The 22,334-nt window shown below is 46.9% G+C and overlaps 1 protein-coding gene across 1 annotated transcript in view; it reads left to right on the plus strand.

The window, feature by feature from the left end:
- LOC311237141 (transmembrane protein 132C) overlaps positions 1 to 22,334 on the plus strand; it is a gene marked incomplete at its 3' end in the record, with an annotated part of 879,977 nt that overhangs the window by 266,607 nt on the left and 591,036 nt on the right. The window contains exon 2 of the mRNA XM_084324947.1: positions 1 to 6. This exon is cut by the window's left edge and continues 976 nt beyond it. Within this exon, the coding sequence (XP_084181073.1) occupies positions 1 to 6 (6 nt within the window). The remainder of the gene's footprint in view (positions 7 to 22,334) is intronic.

The raw sequence follows: 22,334 nt of genomic DNA on the forward strand, positions 1-22,334 counted from the left end.
CCTCAGGTGAGTAAGCCTTCCTTGGGGGGGAGAACACAGACACACACACTTCTGTTTGCTCACTCGTCGTCTGCTCTACTCTGCTTTGCCAATGCTACTCGTGCATCATCTATCACGCGTGGCATGAACCAATTTGTGCAGAACGCTTTGGAGATCTATGCACTCAAAGAGAAAGCACTGGTGATATTACGCAGAAAGCACTGGTGATGTATGTAATCAAGTGTGTTTCAACCTAAGTGTGTTAGCTATATCAATGTGTCAGTGAGAATGACTGAGATAACTTGAATGAGGTTAAGACCAGTGGTATTAACCTTATGTGGCCCTCTTTTAAAGAATATAGATGCATTTATGCATCTATCAGGGTGCCTGTCAGCACATCTATCAGGGTGCCTGTCAGCACATCTATCAGGGTGCCTGTCAGTGCATCTATCAGGGTGCCTGTCAGTGCATCTATCAGGGTGCCTGTCAGCGCATCTATCAGGGTGCCTGTCAGCGCATCTATCAGGGTGCCTGTCAGCGCATCTATCAGGGTGCCTGTCAGCGCATCTATCGGGGCGCTGGCACATGTGGGTTATTTTTGGTAATTTGGTGACCATCCATGGCGTGTAGTGTTGGAGTAGGAGGAATACATTATTAGCAGGTGGAGTTGAGGCTGGCTTTGATTATGGCCAATCAAATCAGCCCCTCTCAATCCCTATAAACACAATATGTGTCTGGCTACGTCATAACATAGTACATACAAATTATGGCCAAAGAGACCCACTTGCAATATGCACATGTAGGCAATTATATGATACATTAGGCTATACCCTGCACAATCTAATTATGGATGAATGGATAATCTAATTATTGTTGTTTCCATAGTCTAGGCCAGTGGTTCCCAGAGATTCACAGCAGTGGCACCCTGGTGTGCCGTCATCACCGCCCAGGGGTGCCGTCATACTTATAACTGCCCAGGGGTGCCGCCACAATCTGCTCATTTCACATTTTAATTCAACATAATACATTTTACCACACAGCTTATACAATCTTGATTTAATTACATGTCATGTTTGTTTGTAAACTGACTAAACATATAAATTCTTCATAATTTAAAATGAAATCAAATTGAATACGCTATAGTCACTACTGAAAGCATTAATTTACGTTGCAAATAATGGTTTCTTTAAGCTCAAATGGGCAGTCGTGTTATTTGGTTCTAAAATATTTTCCCCCAATCAAATAAGATTATGACTAGCTCCAGGATCCCCTCAGTTCTCTCTCTCTCCACAGCATCAGCTGCTGGTTTGGCCCAAGATGAACTAACAGGATTATCTACAAATGAATCACCAAACTCACACTAGTCTCACAGAGCTATCTCCACACTGCATTATAGCGCACACACAGTGAAGTGAGTTTGGATAGCCTTTGCCTTCTGGAGACAAATATCCCTCCCTTTCAAAGAGTTATGTCAACATGCGTGCATATGTTGAGAGAGAGAGCGAGAGGGGGAGAGAGAGATGGAAAGCACCTGTTTCACAATATCTTCCTCTGCCCTCAGGTGCTATATAATATCTTATCTAGAAATTATTTTCATTGAAATTTTATCTTTATGGGCTCATTCTTCTTTTCTCGTACGAACCAGGAGTGGGATTAAATTCTGAAAATAGTGTAACTCATTTATCAGTTTTAAATATGCTAAAAAAATATATATATGGTGTGATTAACTGTATGGTTGCTGTGGGGGAGCAGATATCTTCAGGGGTGTTTTGTTCAAAAAGGGTTTGGGAGCCACTGGCATAGGCTACACATGTCTATACTACCATCTATTATACGTACATACTATATTATGTACTATACTTCTATGTCTATACTACTACCTACTATGCTACTATGTCTATACTACTCTGCACTCAGAGTGTAGCACTCAAACTTGGCACTGCTAGACAATACCACTTACTCTTAGCCCTCCTGCTGACTTGTTGTAAACAACTTGTAAGTTGCTTTGGATAAAAGCATCAGCTAAATGATTAAATATAAATGTAAATGTAATGTGCATGTCAAAATCTGTTTTCATTCATTCAGTTTATCATGTTTAAGACAAATCCATGATCTCCATAGATTGACCCAATACAAAATAAATAATGATAAAAGGCAGCACACAGATAGATACTCATTCTACAAGCTGGCATATCTCACAATATGTAACATGTCTCAACATGTCTAATTTTTTATATTAATATATACGTTATATAAATATATAAAGAATATATTATATACATAAATATAAATATATATTAAAAAAAAAAGTTTCAGCTGAGGAGGTCGAGCGGTGATGAGAGCCTCGGGCAGGATTATGCTGAGGAGAAGGCGAAAGGGCAGGGCCAGGCTGAGGATAAAGCTAGAGGGCAGGGCCAGGCTGCGTGTATGCCTTCTACACCGCTGTCGGTTTCCGCGTTACCGTTTTGCGCTCTGATTGGCCGAGCGCGCGCATGCGCATGAGCCGCGACAAGCTCCTCAGAAAGGCAGGAATAATAAGCTCCGCTTAATGCAATTTATACAAATGGAAGTATTGATTTCGCCGTAACGAATCATTAAAAAAATATACCGTTAACTGGAATATGTTGTGCTTTTACACATATGTTGGATTATGTAATTGGTTTGTCATGACAAACCAATAAAAAATTGCAAATTAACCGGTGGCTACAACAACACACAGTAACTACATGCATCATTAATTCGCGATTTTTTATTGGTTTGTCATGACAAACCAATTACATAATCCAACATATGTGTAAAGGCACAACATATTCCAGTTAACGGTATATTTTTGTAATGATTCGTAATCAATACTTCCATTTGTATAAATTGCATTAAGCGGAGCTTATTATTCCTGCCTTTCTAAGGAGCTTGTCGCGGCTCATGCGCATGCGCGCGCTCGGCCAATCAGAGCGCAAAACAGCAAAGCGGAAACCGAACAGCGGTGTAGACGGCATACACGCGGCCAGGCTGGGGAGAAGGCTAGAGGGCAGGGCCAGGCTGAGGAGAAGGCTAGAGGGTGGGGCCTGGCTGAGGAGAAGGCTATAGGGCAGGGCCAGGCTGAGGAGAAGGCTAGAGGGTGGGGCCTGGCTGAGGAGAAGGCTATAGGGCAGGGCCAGGCTGAGGAGAAGGCTAGAGGGCAGGGCCAGGCTGAGGAGAAGGCTAGAGGGTGGGGCCTGGCTGAGGAGAAGGCTATAGGGCAGGGCCAGGCTGAGGAGAAGGCTAGAGGGTGGGGCCTGGCTGAGGAGAAGGCTATAGGGCAGGGCCAGGCTGAGGATAAGGCTAGAGGGCAGGGCCAGGCTGAGGAGAAGGCTAGAGGGCAGGGCCAGGCTGAGGATAAGGCTAGAGGGCAGGGCCAGGCTGAGGAGAAGGCTAGAGGGCAGGGCCAGGCTGAGGAGAAGGCTAGAGGGCAGGGCCAGGCTGAGGATAAGGCTAGAGGGTGGGGCCAGGCTGAGGAGAAGGCTAGAGAGTGGGGCCAGGCTGAGGAGAAGGCTAGAGGGCAGGGCCAGGCTGAGGATAAGGCTAGAGGGTGGGGCCAGGCTGAGGAGAAGGCTAGAGGGCAAGGCTAGGCTGAGGAGAAGGCTAGAGGGCAGGGCCAGGCTGAGGAGAAGGCTAGAGGGCGGGGTCAGGCTGGGGAGAAGGCTAGAGGGCAGGGCCGCTTGTATGTTTTCTACAACGCAGTTCGGCGATTTGCAAATCTGATTGGCCAGGTCATTTCTGGTCATGTGACATGTACGCCCAATCGTGGGACCGCAAGTGTCTACACTGGTTAAGCTTAGGCGCTCTTTCGAAGTTGGTTAAGGTTAGAGTTTGTCTTAGAGCATGGCGATAGAACGCCAGGTGCTTTGCAGGCTGTTTGACGCGGAAATGGGCAAAGACACAGCTCGTCACGCTATTGGGCGCACATGTCACATGACCAGAAACGTTGCGGAGCGGAGCGGCAGAGCTTGCGGCATTATGTAGCCGTAATCCCATACGTTTTTCATACGATGCTTAGCTCAACTGGTATGCCGCTGTGCTGTGGATCCTGCGGTCTGTTGGTGACAAGTTTGATTCCCTTCAATGGTTTTTTTTTTTTTTTTTTTCATGCATTCTTTCGCCGGTCAAGTTTAGGCATGTTAACTTTAAGCATTGTTTCGGAGTTGGTTATGGTTAAGGTTAGGCATTGTTTCGGAGTTGGTTAAGGTTAGAAGGGTTAAGTTTAGGCGCTGTTAAGGAGCTGGTTAAGGTTAGAGTTTGTCTTAGAGAATGGCAATATTCTTTCGGAGTTGGTTATGGTTAAGGTTAAGGTTAGGCATTGTTTCGGAGTTGGTTAAGGTTAGAAGGGTTAAGTTTAGGCGCTGTTAAGGAGCTGGTTAAGGTTAGAGTTTGTCTTAGAGAATGGCAATAGACAGCCTATTTCCGCACTGCCGCTCTCTCACGCTGCCGCGGTCACATGGGCGTCGCAGCCAATCAGGGAAAACGCGGAAGCACGCGACGCACTCTTCCGCTGGGAATAAGCTACACGCGGCAGGGCCAGGCTGAGGATAAGGCTAGAGGCAGGGCCGCCTGGGAGAAATGCGAGGCCCTGTGCGAGATTTAAACGCGAGGCCCCCCCCCTCCCACCCCCCAAAAGGTAATACAGTCAACATATTCGTAAATAATAGCGCTGCCCGAGGCTGGGCATGATACAGTCAACATATAGCAAGAGAGAGAGCGAGAGAGAGCTCCCGTTCTACAGTCAATATACAGTGTACAGAGAGAGAGACACATTGGAAATAAATTGAAATGCTATTTGAGCACTGTGACTGAAGATCCTTGACTAGGTACAGACTAGTCAAGGAGCGAGCACAGCCTAGCCATCGAGAAAGGCCGCCATAGGCAGACTGTGTGTGTTAGAAAGAGAGAGAGATAGAGAGAGCATGTGTGTTAGAGAGAGAGCATGTATGAGAGAGATAAGCAAAGATGACCCCCTAAAGGATATTCAACTTTTAATGAAAGAACAAAACAGAAGGCAAAGATAACTTCACAAAGGCAACATGAATATACATAGATCCAAAAGGACAAAGATCAACACTTAAATCCAAAGAGAAGAGGGTCTATATCAGAGAAAACAAAGCAGCAAGGAGCCAATGGCCGACAGCTAAAGGCTAGCCAGGTAGGCTACTGACACCAGGCCACACACAGCTTTGGCCAACGGCCCAACGCTACCCAAGCTACACAAACGACCAAGACAATGAATTCACACACAGCACATGTCGTATCTCCAAATGTTGTGAAGTAACATATGTTTTGCCTGGAAAAAAACATTGTTATTAACAAAACATTCGGGAGGGGAAGGAAGGAAGAGTGGGGTAATGTCATGATTTTCATTAATCTTACCTGCACCAAGGAACGCAGGGCGAAAGGCCGCAACACAGGTCTCCACGTTGACGAAAGGCCTCTTGCTGGCGGGACAAAAATAACCCCCTGCTATTCTCACGGCTAATGTCAATGGTCGTAGCACAAGCTAACAGCTAACTCAAGGCTAACTGATAGCATCAAACGAACGTTCCCAGCCGAGCGCAGCCGGCAGCTAACGTTGTAGCTAAACAGCTAACTGGCTAACAGTTAGCTCAACCAGGCTATCGCTAACCATTAGCTAACGCAGAAGCAAGCTATGCGGCTACATACAGGTGCTGACACCAGGCCACACACCGTTAGCTACTAGTAGTACTACAACAGCTAGTCGGACAGTTTAGCTCCAGAGAGAGAGAGAGAGAGAGAGAGAGAGAGAGAGATGTCCACGGCGGGAATAGAATAGAGTTAATAGAATAGGTTAAAAACTCACCAAACGTCCAAGAGGATGGAGACAACCGCGTGGAGTTGACGAAGTTCATCTGCCAAACGACCATCCTCTTCATCTTGGCTGTATGCACTGTCTCTAGGTTAGCTAACGCTAGTTAGCCTTTAGCTAAGCTAGCTACTAGCCGACATCATCATGGCTATACCATGACAAGGCTCCGGCCATTTGTCCCGCCAGCGAGAGGCCTTTCGTCAACGTTCCTTGGTGACCGACCGACTGATAATGACCGACCTCTTTCTTCGTCTTGGCTGGCATAACTAAGCATAATAGTCAAAAGCTGCACGCGCGAAATAGTCAAACGCAGCTGACTCACGCCGGCGTACTACACATGATGTAAGTAACCACTCCCTTCGTTGAAACCAATAGTATGTCTGCTGCAGAGCCCCAGAGGCTGAGCTCCAATAGTGAGTCTGCAGACCCAGGAACAAGTCAGACACATTCTACAAACGTGTCTAATGTGAAATATATAAGCATATAAGCAAAACTAGATTTTAGGTCTGTGATGAAAAAGGGCCTCGCGGGAAGGGGGGCCTCGCAAAAAAAAAAAAAATAATAAAAAAAAAAAAAAATAATAATAAATACATTTTTTTTTTTCTTTTTTTTTTTTTTTTTGCGAGGTCCCCCTTCCCGCGAGGCCCTGTGCGACCGCACTGCTCGCACACCCCCTGAGGCGGCCCTGGCTAGAGGGCAGGGCCAGGCTGAGGATAAGGCTAGAGGGCACGGCCAGACTATGCTGGTTGGAACAGCAACTATGAAATTACAAAAGATAATGCTGACAAGACAACAACTAGGAACATGGCTAAAATTGTGAAGTACACTAGACAAACTGAATCTACGATCTGAGAGAGAGAGAGAGAGAGAGAGAGAGAGAGAGAGAGAGAGAGAGAGAGAGAGAGAGAGAGAGAGAGAGAGAGAGAGATAGAGAGAGAGAGAGAGAGAGAACAAGAGATAGTGGGGATTGTGACAATAATGATGCATGTCAATTGTCAACTGATTCTGATCCACATGTGAATTCCATCAAGTGTAATAGTCTATTGTTGGGATTTGGACAGATGCTTCTGTGCTCCCCCTAGCCTAGACTACCGCCATGAACATGGCTCTGTGTGCCAGGCACAATTCTATGCCAAAACGGATACCGTACTGCACCGCAGCTGCTCCACACCCAACGCATTTTGGTGCAAAATGGGGTTCCCCCTCAAGCCATGACATTACCAAACGGGCATGGGCGGAATTTGCCTTGCGCCCAGACAAAATTGCCAATCAGCCTGCGCCTGCGACTCTGCCAGTCTTGTGCCAGCATTAAAATAGAGCTCATTATCTTGAGAGAGACACAGTCATTGTTATTCCAAATGAAATGATTCACACAGACTCCAGCTAATCCCATTTAATGCCCCTTCATTTCATATTATGGAATCCTATCTATCGTGTCTTCTTGTCAAATAAATGAGCCACTTCTTATTGTTAGTCCACTCGTAATACTCCCCCTGATAAAATAGTATTATAGTATAGTACCATAGCATCAGACAAACTATATTTTTTTATTTTTATTAATCAAAATTTCTTTCCACACTGCATATAAGGTGGTCATATCATTCACAAAATGTGTATTCAAATGTGGGCTACTACGTGAGAATAATATGCTTCTTGTTTTTCAACAAAACATAGATTAGTTCATAAGATATTGAAGGATTTTGATTCCCCATGCAGAATGTCACAGTGATGCATTCTGATTAGCAGACTCGCTAATTAAATTCGCCAATTAAAATCATGACACCTTGCCAATTGGATGCATTCCAATGTCTGTCAGTTCAAATACTGCGAAGCAACCTGATTAGAAGGGAGTGGACAGCTTTCTTATGGAGGAGTGCCAGACAGGTTAGCTTGTGATGTAGTAAATGAAGATAATCTGAAATGGAAATTAAAATGTAATAACTGTAAATCTAGTCCTCAAACAAATACAACTTTTGACAGACTTAATTAAATAGCTTTGATCAAATACCTACCTAGATGTAGGAGAAATCAAATGTTTTAATGTTGCTACGATTACTGTAATGTTGGGTAGCGGATGAATTTAGAACAGCAGTTAAATTTGAGCCGAACTACGTGTGGATTAAACAGTTTTAACGCACACCTGCCAGCCAATCAGATAAGAGTATCCACCCAGACCATGGTATAAATCCTTGTTAATGCTTGTTACTCTTGGCGCTAGGATAAGAACAGGCCACAGGGCTACTTTAGCCCCTTCTTACTCAGCACCAGTTAGGCCAGGGCAAAGTTATAATGTTAGCATACAAAACATTCGTTGTTAATCAGTGCAAATAACTGTGCAGATAAAAAATTTATAAAACTCAGATCAACAAATCTTAGATTAGCCCTAGATTTGGTTGAATTTAATCCATGTTTGTTCAACTCAGCCTTTATAGTACTGTAACATCAAACCCTGCTCCAAATGTCCCTCTGGGTTTAAGTTTAAGTTTATTTGCAAAAGGGACAGTGCATATTAATCAACAATAAAGGTAAATACGCCATATTTAGCCAGAAGGCTCGATTTCATCTGTAGTCCCTGGCCAAGATGTTAAAAAAGGCATCAACCTAAAGTGATAAAAAAAGGTTATCATACATAACATACATCAAATAGGCCTACATAAAATACAATTCATCATGACAATATACATTTTTTTTTACAAAAATACACATATAAAACAGAATACAAGTGAATTGCATAACACAGCTAATGAATTTAGCTGTGGGTGCAGCTCTGGTGTTCTTTGAGCCAGTTTTTAACAGTTTAAAAAAGAATTCTAGCATGTTACATGTCTGGATATTTGTAGGCATAGTGTTCCAATACTGTGGCTCTAACAGAGAATGCGGATTGAACGGTTCCTGAACGGAACCCTGCAGTGCCCCTTGGATGAGGACCTTGTGTGTCTACTATTGTCCTTTCTGGCCACATACACACTCAGGGCTAGATCCACAAAGAATGGATTGCACTGTGCTAATTACACCCTTACTTACAATTCATTATGAACTGCGCAGTGATTGATTGAATGAACATTTTATTAACAGATTGCAGAATGGGTACAATACAGTATGACTCAATACACACAATTGTTAAGGAGATGCAGACCAGAGAAAGACTTTCATCTTCTTTACATCAGGGTCCCCCATTTTCAATTCATAATGAATTGTAAGTAAGGGTGCAATTAGCACCGTGCAATCCATTCTTTGTGGATCTAGCCCTCAGTGGTGGGGGAGCCAGTATGTGAATTGTTTTTAAAACAAGGCAAGCATTACTGTACAATTTAATACTCTCTAGAGAAAGTAGATATGTACATATGTATGAAAGTTTGATATGAATTTTTTTTTAAATTATAAAAAAATTCTTCCAAGCAAGAATCTTTGCCACGTTAACCCTTTGGGTGCCATTCACGTAGAACTACGTTTCTGTCGCCCGACGGTTGAGTGACGGAAACGTAGATCTAAGTTTTTCTCACGGTATTTCTTTTATTCGCTATTGCCATTCATAATTCAGCAGGGCACCTTGTGCATCACAGTAAATTTCGCAGAGTACATTTTACTCAAACTGAGTACATTTTACTCAAACTGAGTACATTTTACTCAAACTGAATGTTCTGAATGTGTCTGAGCTGGCAGACGGTCTTATACCGCCCTCTAACGCCTTCGCATATTTTTCCTGGAATTACTCAGAGGCACCCAAACTATACTCATATTCACTACGGTATAAAACGGAAATGTATGGATGAAAAAATTATCAGTTTTTTGCATGTTGACCGGAAGAAACTCACTGACAATCGACGTTGTTATTAGATCCATAGCTATAATATTTATTATAGTTTTAGCACTACAAACACCGGCATCTACCCCCATTTCATTACAGCGCTGGCACAAACGGCCATATGCCCACAGCGACCTCTGCTGTCCAATGTATTAAAGCAGTAGTCCACCCTCGCAAGATGGCCACCGGTGAAGTACGTGGGAGACTCCGCCTTGAGCCATCTAGTGTTATATATCTATAATCCCAACCTGAGCATGACAGAAGACAGCAAAATGGCCGCCGTGTGGATATGGTCAATAGCGAAACCCCCCCCCCCCCCCCCCCCCGTATCACCTGGAAGTAGGAAAGCTCACTCCATTCATGGCTCTCACTAACTTGTTTCAACAATGGACTGAGAGATTATTGGAATTTATGAGGTCCACAAATGTGGGAGCAGGGAGAGTTTCCCTTCGCTTGGAGGCAAAGGGGACAGGGATACCTTTTCAAAGTGCTATTACTCCACCGCCATTAAATACCCATTTCTCACTTTTAGCTCATTCTGCTTACAGCTGACAGACATTCATCACGTTGGACTAAAAGTTTTTTAAGGAAAGCGCCACACATTGTCTGATCTCTCTTCCCTCCTGGCTCCCCAATGGCACCTTTTCAGAGACATGTCTTGATTTGGTGCCAGTATTGACAATAATATTGACTGTGCATGGGCACGCCTGCATCAAGCAGTCCGCTGCAACCTTAACACATTGGGCGCCAGCCATTACCCTTATCCTTGTAGCTAATGCGGCAGGTTTCCATAGCCTACTTTCACTGTGCGTTACTATGTTTCGAGAGCTATATCTATATTCTATATTATAGCTATGGAGACAATACTATGGTCATTTGACAGTCACTTTCTTCCGTCGAATATGCAAAAAAGAGAATTGCTTTTCATGTATACGTTTGCACGTTATCTCATGGTGAATATTGTATACAGGGCCGTTATCTCGTGGTGAATATTGTATACAGGGCCGCCTCAGGGGGTGTGCGAGCAGTGCGGTCGCACAGGGCCTCGCGGGAAGGGGGGCCTTGCACAAAAAATAATTAAAAAAAATAAAAGAAAAATATTTTTTATTTATTATTTTTTTTATTTTCTTTTTATATATGTTTTTTTTTTTTTTGGGAGGCCCCCCTTCCCGCGAGGCCCGTTTTCATCACAGACCTAAAATCTAGTTTTGCTTATATGCTTATATATTTCACATTAGACACGTTCCTGGCTCTGAGGCTCTGCAGGCAGCAGAATTGGTTTCAATGAGGGGAGGGGTTACAGCCAGGTAGCGTCTGTTGAGTTCATTGTGTGTGTCTGTGTGCGTGCCGGGGGGGGGGGGGGGGGGGGGGGGGGGGGGTGAACCGACTCATTGCCAGACGTGAGCGATTCGACTCACGCTCACGGCAATGAATCGGCTCTTATGAACGAGTCGCTCATGACCGACCCATCACTAGCGTCTGACTATTTCGCGCGTGCAGCATTGGAGGTTATGCCAGCCAAGATGAAGAGGACATCGTTCGGCAGATGGACTGAAGATGAAAGTTGTTGCATGTTAGACAGTTCAGTCAGGCTAGCCATCCCGGCTAAAGACAGGGACAGCTAGTTAGCTTTAGCTACGTTATAATATTAAGTGTGGTTCAGTCGGGATATAGCCATGATGATGTCGGCTAGTAGCTAGCTTAGCTAAAGGCTAACTAGTGTTAGCTAACCTAGAGACAGCGCGTGCAGCCAAGATGAAGAGGATGGTCGTTCGGCAGATGAACTTCGTCAACTCCACGCGGTTGTCTCCATCCTCTTGGACGTTTGGTGAGTTTTTAATGCACTCTATTCTATTCCCGCCGTGGATATATCTCTCTCTCTCTCTCTCTCTGGAGCCAAACTGGCCGACTAGCTGTTGTAGTACTAGTAGCTAACGGTGTGTGGCCTGGTGTCAGCACCTGTATTGCTTTTCTCACGTTGTACAGTTTTTCAGTGGTAGCACGCATAGCGATAGCCGGGTTGAGCTAACTGTTAGCCAGTTAGCTGTTTAGCTACGACGTTAGCTGCCGGCTGCGCTCGGCTGGGAACGTTAGTTTGATGCTATCAGTTAGCCTAGAGTTAGCTGTTAGCTTGTGCTACGACCATTGACATTAGCCGTGAGAATAGCAGGGGGTTTTGGCACTCTGACTACGACATCATCTTTAAATCTCGCACAGGGCCTCGCATTTCTCAAAGGCGGCCCTGATTGTATAGTTTAGGAGTGATCCGGGCTAATTCCTGAAAAGCTGAGTTTTAGGGCGCTACGTGAATTCTGCTATAGGGTCGTTTCTTGCATGGACACGCTACTATTTCCAAATCAAATGTATATAATAGGTATTATGTTTCATCATGAATGCATGAAAGGGGGGTGGGGAGTTTTTTGATGCTTTGATAGCCAGTAACGGCATTTGTTTTGAACACCACACACGCTGATCAGCTGGATCGATGTGAAATCATTGTAGGATCAAGGTGGAATTGACGTCAGATAGTCCTTACCTTTGATCGGGGTTATTCCAAAAATAATATTCCAATTGTCTGATCGCGATTTCCAGTATTGATGTCCATATTGAGTGCATGCTTACCAACTGTCCGTCTGCAACACTACTATCACCGACATCTAAGAAGGGAGATCCCCCCTTGAACGGCCCTTCTAAGGTTTCTCTCCTCCACATTGCCTGTGGAGCTTTTTTCCCTATTGTTAGGTTTTAGTGAGTTTTTCCTTACCTTCGCGTGGGGTATGTCTGGGAGTGCTTGCATTCTTTCATTTATTTGCATTCATCCAAAAAATGTTTGGACCCTATGGTGTTCTTGTTCTGTTCTTGACTTATTGTTATGTTGTCTTCTTGACTTGTTTAAAGAAGACCTGTACGGCCCATGGGGACATTAACGTGTGTTGTCGGGCCCTATAAATAAATTTGATTTGATTTGATTTGATCTGGTCCCGGACATAATTTGGCAAAATTTATGGATTGAGTGTGCTACAGTAGATGCGCTTCGAAGTGGTCGGATGAAGCGATTTACTTGGCTCCGTCTAAATTCTGCGCCCGGAGGGGTTTAGATGTAACACACGGTGAGAAATAAGGTTTCAAAGGGTGGGCGACACTGCCATCTGGCAGGATGCGGCCGGTATTGCACTTTGGCGATCTCAAATTATCGTTTTTTCCCCAAACATATTCAAGAATAAACATCATAACTGTAACTGAGGGGTACAATTCCCTGACTGTATTACTAGATATGATACTTACTACCACTACCTTTGTACTTAATATTCGGCCACCCAGTACACGGCATAAATATATTATCATGAACACTCTCACGTAGATGAAACGGATCCAACACAAATGTACGAATTAGAAACAGGTCTTTATTTCTACACAGCGATGGTGTGTAGAATAAGCACTTAATCACTTAATTACATTTATGAATTGAAATAGTATGCACTTTTATGGCAAGGAGTATTCGTCGGTATATCAATAGAGAATGTCCAATCTCTGAAGGCGCAGGTGGTAAATATACGACCTGGAATAGTTAAGGAATAACAGCAATGATACTTTAATGATTATATACTAGATACACTAGAGGGGGTTAATCCGGTCGCTTGTAAGCCGACAGGAGTAGGAGGGGGGGGGGGGTAGAATCCGGCTGCCTCGTCCGGCCAAGGGTATCCCAGGTGAACCCACTGTAGTGCCGTTCAATGCGCCGGCGATCCTTGGACCACAGATGAAAGCAGGTGGACTCTTTGTGGGCCGGCTCTCTCCGGTCCACGGGGGAGAGACGTGAAGCGACCTCGTCTTGCAGAGCGTCTCCTCACCTTGCGTCCTCTCCAGGGGGGGGGGGGGTTCCAACACACGGCAGTGTCGGGGGTCTTTATCCATGGAATAATCAAAGTATCCAAAGCATAATCCGTGCCTGGGAAGGCGGGCTGTCGTCGGTAGAATAATCCGGTATACAGGTCCACTCGCTCGTCGGCTCTGGGGCTCCTCGGGTGCAGCTTCACATAGGGTCAACCACCCTGGGTAAGCAGCCAGTTCTCTGCCCGAAACGATGGGGTACTGACTACGGTAGTATTCTCACCGCACGAAGCACTATATATCAACAGACTATTATTAGCTTAATAGACTACGTCCAACTCGACGATATAGTGCCAAATATGACTATTCAAATATTAATATACACGATGTCTCAATACCGCTGGTAGGCGAACTTGGCCTTACTCCCACACGTGGCGTCGCGGGGAGGCTTTACGTCTGTGACTCTATTGGAGGGTAAGAAACTGGACTGAAAAGAAAGTCCTACTTTAGTAGCGCAGTATATATACGCACTATGAACAAATAGTCCCATTAGTGGTGCGGTAGCCAAATTCCTACGCGGAACTAGGACTTGTTTGTACATGTCGAGCGGTACGTTTGAACTGGGTCTGAAGGGTATGGCAGCATGGCACCAAGGTCTCGACCAATAGTAGAATGGAGACTATTATGGGATGTTCAGTAGGCTAGAATGGATATTCAATGCATATTGTACAAGGAATATACAAGGGATATCAGGGAATATTAGAGAATATACAAATACAATTAAATATATATAAATAAATATATATATTCGGTTTAATCTGGCCCTTCACAACAGCCACCCCCTGAATAGGTCCCAGACCTAATCAGTTAAACAGAGACAGATTAATCGCGTTGTCTATTTACACATAAGGGTTTGCTGTAGGGGTCAGTCAACTTCACAAAGTCATAGGGTTGTAGGGTCATGGTCATCATCGATTGTGTCTGGGAGTCGAGGCAGTTCTATGAGCCTTGCCACGGGACGGGTGTAAGTGCGACCCTGGACGAGCACTTCAGCTGCTCGGACCTTGCCGTCGGCACCGGTGATCACTTTGCTTACGCGGCCGGCCGGCCACATAGCTCTGGGCAGTGATTGATCAATAATCATGACGACTGTTCCTTCTGTCAAATTGTCTCTCTCCTTTACCCACTTCTGGCGGGTCTGTAGAGACGGTAGGTAGTGCAGTAGGAAACTGTTCCAAAACTTGTCGGCTAATACTTGACTGTACCTCCACATTCGTCGGCCGTTCGCTTCTTCAGGCCGGTACATTGTCTGTGGTAATGCAGGATCTAGCCGCCCCATCAGGAGTGTGTTGGGGGTAACTGGGTCGATATCCGCCACATCACTGGAGACATATCCGAGGGGCTTCGAGTTAAGTACTCCCTCAATCTCCGTGAGGACTGTCATTAGGACTTCTTCCGCCACAGTCTGGGCCCCAAGTACTGCGTACAGGGCTGTCTTTATGGAGCGCACTTCTCGTTCCCAAGTGCCACCGAAGTGGGGTGCGTTTGGGGGGTTGAATTGGAAATCAACCTGTGCTGGAGCGGGGTGGGTCTTAAGTTCTGGGCCCATAGCTTGGAAGCTCTCTCTCAGCTCTCTTTCGCCGCCTTTGAAGTTTGTCCCATGATCGGACAATAGGGTAGACGGTCTTCCTTTCCGTGATGTGAATCTTCGGAAGGCCATAAGGAACGAGTCTCTCTGGGCTCGCTGCAGTAGAAGCAATTCTGCTTCCTCGTAGTTAGCTGCTGACATATCAGCGGGGGACTTGCACTCCGGGTGGTACCGCAGGAATGTTCTTTGTTGTGCACTCTCTATGGACGTGCAATCGTCTATGTTAGGGTCGGTGGAGGCTACGGTGCTCAATCCACAGAACACAGACTTCTTAATTTCCACCTCCTCTGGACTTGCTTCCCTCGGGATAGGCATGGGCCACTGTCCTTCCGGGAGTCTTAGGAATGCGGGGCCGTCACTGTAGACATTGCGACGGGTGAGGTCATCCAGGGGCATCCCCCGGGTGATGACGTCAGCTGGGTTCTGTTTTGTATCAACGTAGCGCCACTCTGTTTCTCCGGTTAACTCTTCGGTTAAGTCTTGAATCTCGGTGACTCTGACTCCCACGAAGACTTTGTACTTGCATGAGTCCGATTTGATCCAGGCGAGTACCGTCGTGGAATCTGACCACAGGATTGTTCTAGACACCGGTATGGTGAGCTCACGTTGGATGAGCGTGGCTAGGTGCGCTCCGGCTAGGGCTGCGCAGAGCTCTAGACGTGGGATAGATTGTTGCTTGCGTGGGGCTATTCTCGAGCGGGCGAGGACAAATGCTGTGTAGATCTCTCCCCCCTGGTCTTGGGCCCGCAAGTAAGCTACTGATCCGTATGCGACCTCTGAGGCGTCACTGAAGACGTGTAAGTCCATTTTACATGTCTCTGGCCTCACCGTGGGTGGGAAGTAGCTTCGGCGCATATTAACGCCTGGGAGTGAGTGGAGCTCCATCTCCCACTCTCTCCAGGTGGATGCAAGGTGTGCGGGAATGGGGTCGTCCCAGCCCTGGTCCTTGTCGCACAATGCTCGTACAATCATTTTTGCCCTGGTGGTGTACGGTAGAATACATCCTAGCGGGTCATATTGTCGGGCGAGTGTTGTGTACACACTCCGTCTGGTGGTCGGCGCCGCCGCCGGCCTTCCCTGCTCCGTAGTCAGGGGCTTGTGTCTGTAGTGAAGCGAATCTGTTTTGAATCGCCACACCAATCCCAGGGTCATCTCCTGGGCTTCTCCCGGGATTGTAGCCATCCAGGTCTCGCTGCTGGCTGCCTTGTCCTCGGAGGAGAGGCTGCGCAGTACTTGCAGATCGCTGCTGGCCCACTGCCTGAGATCAAAGCCGCCTTTGATCAATGAGGCGCGGAGTTTAATCAGGAGAGCCTCGGCTTCTTCCTGGGTTGAAAGGCTTTGTAGACAGTTGTCTACGTAGAAGCTGTTCTTTACGCTGTGTCGGACCTCTTCGTCCGCTGCTGGGTCCTCTGCTACATGTTTCTGTAGTGCAAATGTCGCACAGCAGGGGCTGCACGTCGTTCCGAAGGGGAGGACTTCCCATTGGTAGATGGCTGGGTGCTCATCTCCTGGCTTCTCTCTCCATAGGAACCGTAACAGGGGCTTGTCCGCCTCTACTAATCTCACCTGCAGGAACATTCCTTTAATGTCCCCGCTGATGGCCACCTTTTCCTGGCGGAAGCGGAGTAGAACGCCGAGTAGGGAGGGGCCGAGTGTGGGACCGGGCAGTAACTCTTTATTCAGATTTTGGGATCCGATCTGGTAGCTGCAGTTAAATACTATGCGGTCTTTACCGTTGTGATGGACCTTGTGGTGGGGCACGTACCACGATTCAGTGGTCTGGTCAGCCTCTTTAATGTCCATCTTTGTGACGTGTCCCGCTGTGATGAGCTTCTCAATCTCAGCACGGTATACACTCTCTTGGGCGGGGTTCTTGGCTAAGCGCCGCTCCGTGTTCAGCAGGTACCGTTCTGTGGCGTCTGTCTTGGCGTGGAAAGTAGGCATTCCTTCTCGCCGCAGGAGTGGCGTGGCGTATCTCAACACGCCGTTGACCGGGACTCTCTTGGTCCCTGTCTCGAGGAGGTGAATTGCGTAAATGTCATCTTTAGAGCGAATGTCTTTCTTTCCGTTCTTAAAGGGCGTTTGTTCCAAGGTCCATAGCCGCTCTACGTGTTGCAGGAGTGCGGTTTCTCCCTCTGTGACTCGGGAGTGGAGACATCTAGTGGCTGTACTTCGGTTGAGAGATTTGGCGAGCGGGCCTTGGAGAGTCCATCCCAAACGGGTCTCGACTGCTGCAGGGCAGCCTCGGGGTCCGGTATGAACCCGGTCTATCGGGACAATGAGGTCTGCATGGTCGGAGCCTATCAACAGGGTCGGCATAGCATTGTCTATGAGCGGGATCGGTAACTTGCGCAGATGTGCATATTTCTCCATCAGCTTGGCGACGGGGTATGTGTACCGCGACAGTCCTATTTCTTGGCTGGTGAAAGCGTCTGCAATCTGGTACCGTCGCTCAGGCTGGCCGCTTGCTGCGATAGAGAATGAGACATTCTCGCCCTTTATCGTCTTCAAATCTCGTCTTATTGTCCGAATTGTCATTTGGGTTTCGCTTCCCCGCAGCCCTAGCTGGGCCGCAGCGGAGGCGAGCAGCAGGGTCTTCTCTGACCCGTCATCGAGGACGGCGTAAGTGTCCAGGACTTTATTCTGGTAGCTTAGTGTCACACGCACTACTTTTAGGAGTACTCGGGCTCCACTGCTGCTGGCGGGATCGATGTACATGACGCTCGCTTTGCGGCTGGATGGTGCAGGTGAAGGGCGCCGTCTGTTACTGTCGTGAAGTATGTCCAGATGGGCTCCATCGCACTTGGTGCACCTTTTCTTTAAGCGGCATTCGGCTGCCATGTGTGAGCGCGCACAGCGAAAACAGCGCTTGTTGGACTTTATCCATTGACCTGCTTCCTCCGCGTTCAGCTTGGGGAAGGAGTCACATTGCGCTAGCCAGTGTTCTTTCTCACAGTAGGGGCACACTATCTTCCACTTCTCCGTTCTGGAGGGGGTACTGTGGCTCCTGCTGCTCGGTACTGACTCCGATTGGTGCATCACAGTCACCGATCTTCTTCCATCATTTAGTCGTCTGGTTCCTTCTCTGGAGCCAGGGGTGCTCCGTCCGAATGTATCTAGCCGTAGGCTGCTGACTTCTCTCGCCAGGAAGTCTGCTAGATCGAGGAGGTTCGGTTCGGGGCCATTCGGGTCTCTGTGGTCCCTCTGCCGCCTAAAGCGCTCCTGACGAGCGGGCGGCAGCTTCTCCAGGATCCTTTCCACATTTGAGTTGGCGTAAAGTTCATGCCTCCCCTTCTCTCTTTGCGCTCCCAACATCCCTACCAGGGACTGCACTCTGATGGACAGGTCGTCCAGTGCTCGATTGTCTATTGCTGGGGGTAAGCGGTCGATGTGTCGGATCTCCTGGATCACGTAATCCCATATGCGCCCATACCTCTGGTCCAATGCTACCAGCGCTGCTGTGTATGGGGTGGTGGAAGTCGCGTAGGCGAGCGCTATATTATGTGCGCGGGGTACCTTTAAGTGCTTCAGTAGGATGGCGTATTTGTGGCGTTCATCCAATACCTCCACCAACATGGTCTCCAGACACATGCGGAGTTCTGTATACTGGGCCCGGTTCTCTTGGGTGAAGTCGGGTACCATAGGCGTGCCAATGTATGACGCTGACTGTGGATACATCGGCGAGCGTTGGGGGAGAGGCCTCCTAGGCGAGTCTCCTCCCGCTCCTTGGTATGGGCTGGTACCGGCAGTGTACCATGGCCCGCTTGTCCAGGTGCTGTTCCTCGGTGCGGGTCGTGCGTCGTGCTCACCCGTGTATAGAGTCGGGGGTCTGTAGCGCAGCTCCGCGGGAGTATAGCCTGGGCTGTACCGGACCTCCTGGTCCGGTAGAGTACTGTGCTGTCTTCGGGCGTGGTTCTCCTCCTCTTCCTCTTCGTCTTCAGTTAGGTCATCCAGTGCTTGTAGTTTCTGGTTTAGCCTCTCCACAGGATATGCTGCTCCTTCCCGGTTGCTAGGTCTCGCTTGGACCGGTGGGGGGAGGTGGTCTGTGGGGGGTATAGACCTCGTCTGTTGGTCAAGTTCAGGGTTGTTTACTCGGCTAGGGGATGCCGCCCTGGAGGTGTGTCTAGACGAGTTCCTGGAGCCTCTGGCGGAGGGAGAGGGTGTTGTCCGTCTGATCAGCTGTTCTATTAGTTGCGACTGCTGTCTGTCGCGCGCTGCGTCCCGTTGAGCACCGGCTCGTTCTCGGGCCACATTCTCTTCCATCTGAATGCGTCTTATTTCTAGACGTATCTGCTCGTGTTCGCTTCGCTGCTGGATCTGCAGTCGGTCGCGTTCAGCAGCGGCGTTCAGGCTGATGAGGAAGGCCTGCTGTAGGGTCCTCTCTGCCTCTGGAGAAGGCGGTTGTATAGGGGAGCCTTCCCTCGGGGTACTCCTTGCGGAGCCTTGGAGCTCTATCTCCACGGTGCTCTCCCCGTCTTCTCCCGTGCCGAGTTCTCTCTCGGTAGCGTTGTATTCCTCCCGGGACTCATCGGGGACTACTTCTTCAGTACTGGCGGGATGTGAAGTCATGTCTGGTTCCCACTGGTCCCCACCGTGAACTTGGTCAGTTACATTAGAGCCCGTAGGGGCCTCTATGGTCGGGGTAGTCTGGGCGTTGGGGTTAGACATACTTTTACTTTCTAGTTTTACCGCGTTTACTGTTAGTAGAAGACTAGGTTGTTGACTGACAGCGTAAGCCTCTAAGTACTGAGGGAGCCGTCGTTCGCGCTGCGGGCGTTGGTTAGGAGGATCGTTTCGTGGAGTGTTCATCATAGGCCATTTCAATATTAATAACACTATATTAATATTACACTGATTACCCTCCGGCTCGAAGGACCAATTGTAACTGAGGGGTACAATTCCCTGACTGTATTACTAGATATGATACTTACTACCACTACCTTTGTACTTAATATTCGGCCACCCAGTACACGGCATAAATATATTATCATGAACACTCTCACGTAGATGAAACGGATCCAACACAAATGTACGAATTAGAAACAGGTCTTTATTTCTACACAGCGATGGTGTGTAGAATAAGCACTTAATCACTTAATTACATTTATGAATTGAAATAGTATGCACTTTTATGGCAAGGAGTATTCGTCGGTATATCAATAGAGAATGTCCAATCTCTGAAGGCGCAGGTGGTAAATATACGACCTGGAATAGTTAAGGAATAACAGCAATGATACTTTAATGATTATATACTAGATACACTAGAGGGGGTTAATCCGGTCGCTTGTAAGCCGACAGGAGTAGGAGGGGGGGGGGGGGGGGGGGGGTAGAATCCGGCTGCCTCGTCCGGCCAAGGGTATCCCAGGTGAACCCACTGTAGTGCCGTTCAATGCGCCGGCGATCCTTGGACCACAGATGAAAGCAGGTGGACTCTTTGTGGGCCGGCTCTCTCCGGTCCACGGGGGAGAGACGTGAAGCGACCTCGTCTTGCAGAGCGTCTCCTCACCTTGCGTCCTCTCCAGGGGGGGGGGGTTCCAACACACGGCAGTGTCGGGGGTCTTTATCCATGGAATAATCAAAGTATCCAAAGCATAATCCGTGCCTGGGAAGGCGGGCTGTCGTCGGTAGAATAATCCGGTATACAGGTCCACTCGCTCGTCGGCTCTGGGGCTCCTCGGGTGCAGCTTCACATAGGGTCAACCACCCTGGGTAAGCAGCCAGTTCTCTGCCCGAAACGATGGGGTACTGACTACGGTAGTATTCTCACCGCACGAAGCACTATATATCAACAGACTATTATTAGCTTAATAGACTACGTCCAACTCGACGATATAGTGCCAAATATGACTATTCAAATATTAATATACACGATGTCTCAATACCGCTGGTAGGCGAACTTGGCCTTACTCCCACACGTGGCGTCGCGGGGAGGCTTTACGTCTGTGACTCTATTGGAGGGTAAGAAACTGGACTGAAAAGAAAGTCCTACTTTAGTAGCGCAGTATATATACGCACTATGAACAAATAGTCCCATTAGTGGTGCGGTAGCCAAATTCCTACGCGGAACTAGGACTTGTTCGTACATGTCGAGCGGTACGTTTGAACTGGGTCTGAAGGGTATGGCAGCATGGCACCAAGGTCTCGACCAATAGTAGAATGGAGACTATTATGGGATGTTCAGTAGGCTAGAATGGATATTCAATGCATATTGTACAAGGAATATACAAGGGATATCAGGGAATATTAGAGAATATACAAATACAATTAAATATATATATATAAATAAATATATATATTCGGTTTAATCTGGCCCTTCACAACAATAACCATGTCACAACAGCAGTTATAATGTATATTTTCATCAATACATTTGTTTACCAATAGGTTAAAGTGTTATTAGTGAGGTTTTAGTTTTTGAAATGTGGTGTTGTGATCGCGAAAATCCGCCATTTTGAATTACCGGCTGTCGGTGAATGTAGTAATTTTGAGTAATTTTGAGAAGAGGACATCCAGAGCTTTCAATGAGCATTGGAATTTTTCAAAACTACACTTCCCAAAGGCTTCTAGCTTTCTGCAAGCAAATTACTTCCTGATTATTATTTGAAATGTTTCTTATTACTCGGGATTATATACCACAAAACTGAACATTATTGGCATATATTGGAGCGCAGTTGTCACCCCTAGTTTGAGCATTTAGCAACCATCCGATTTGAAATCAGTTTCAAAATGGCGGAGCTCTTGCAAGAATAAAAAACCGACTGTACATACAGTCGATTTCATTATCTGTTCTTCATGCACGCCTGGTGATACTAAATCCAAATTGAACCCGGCCATTTGAAAGAGAAGATTTGGCCCAATCAATAAATGTGTGAATTGGCTATAATAAAGTAATTTATAGGCCTGCTATTCTATATTATTCTATATTCTATAATACTATTTCAAATTGCATTGGTCCGGATGGGAGAATTCAGTACTGTATCTAGAAAACCTTCTGTTTGATCATCTTCCCTTTATTCATTTCCTTAGATTTTCTGTACTGATCTCAAGAAGGTACTGAACGAGCTCAGTGGCAGTTTTTCATGTCTGGTAATTTTTTGCATGGTGTAATTCACTGTCAAAGATGCAAAGACAAATCATAAGCAAGCCTAGTAATAGACACAATATTTCTGACACTGGGAATACATTCACTGAGGTCCATAGATGTCCCTATGATACCA

Source organism: Notolepis coatsorum, assembly GCF_963971535.1.
Source record: "Notolepis coatsorum genome assembly, chromosome: 11".
Lineage (NCBI taxonomy): Eukaryota > Metazoa > Chordata > Actinopteri > Aulopiformes > Paralepididae > Notolepis > Notolepis coatsorum.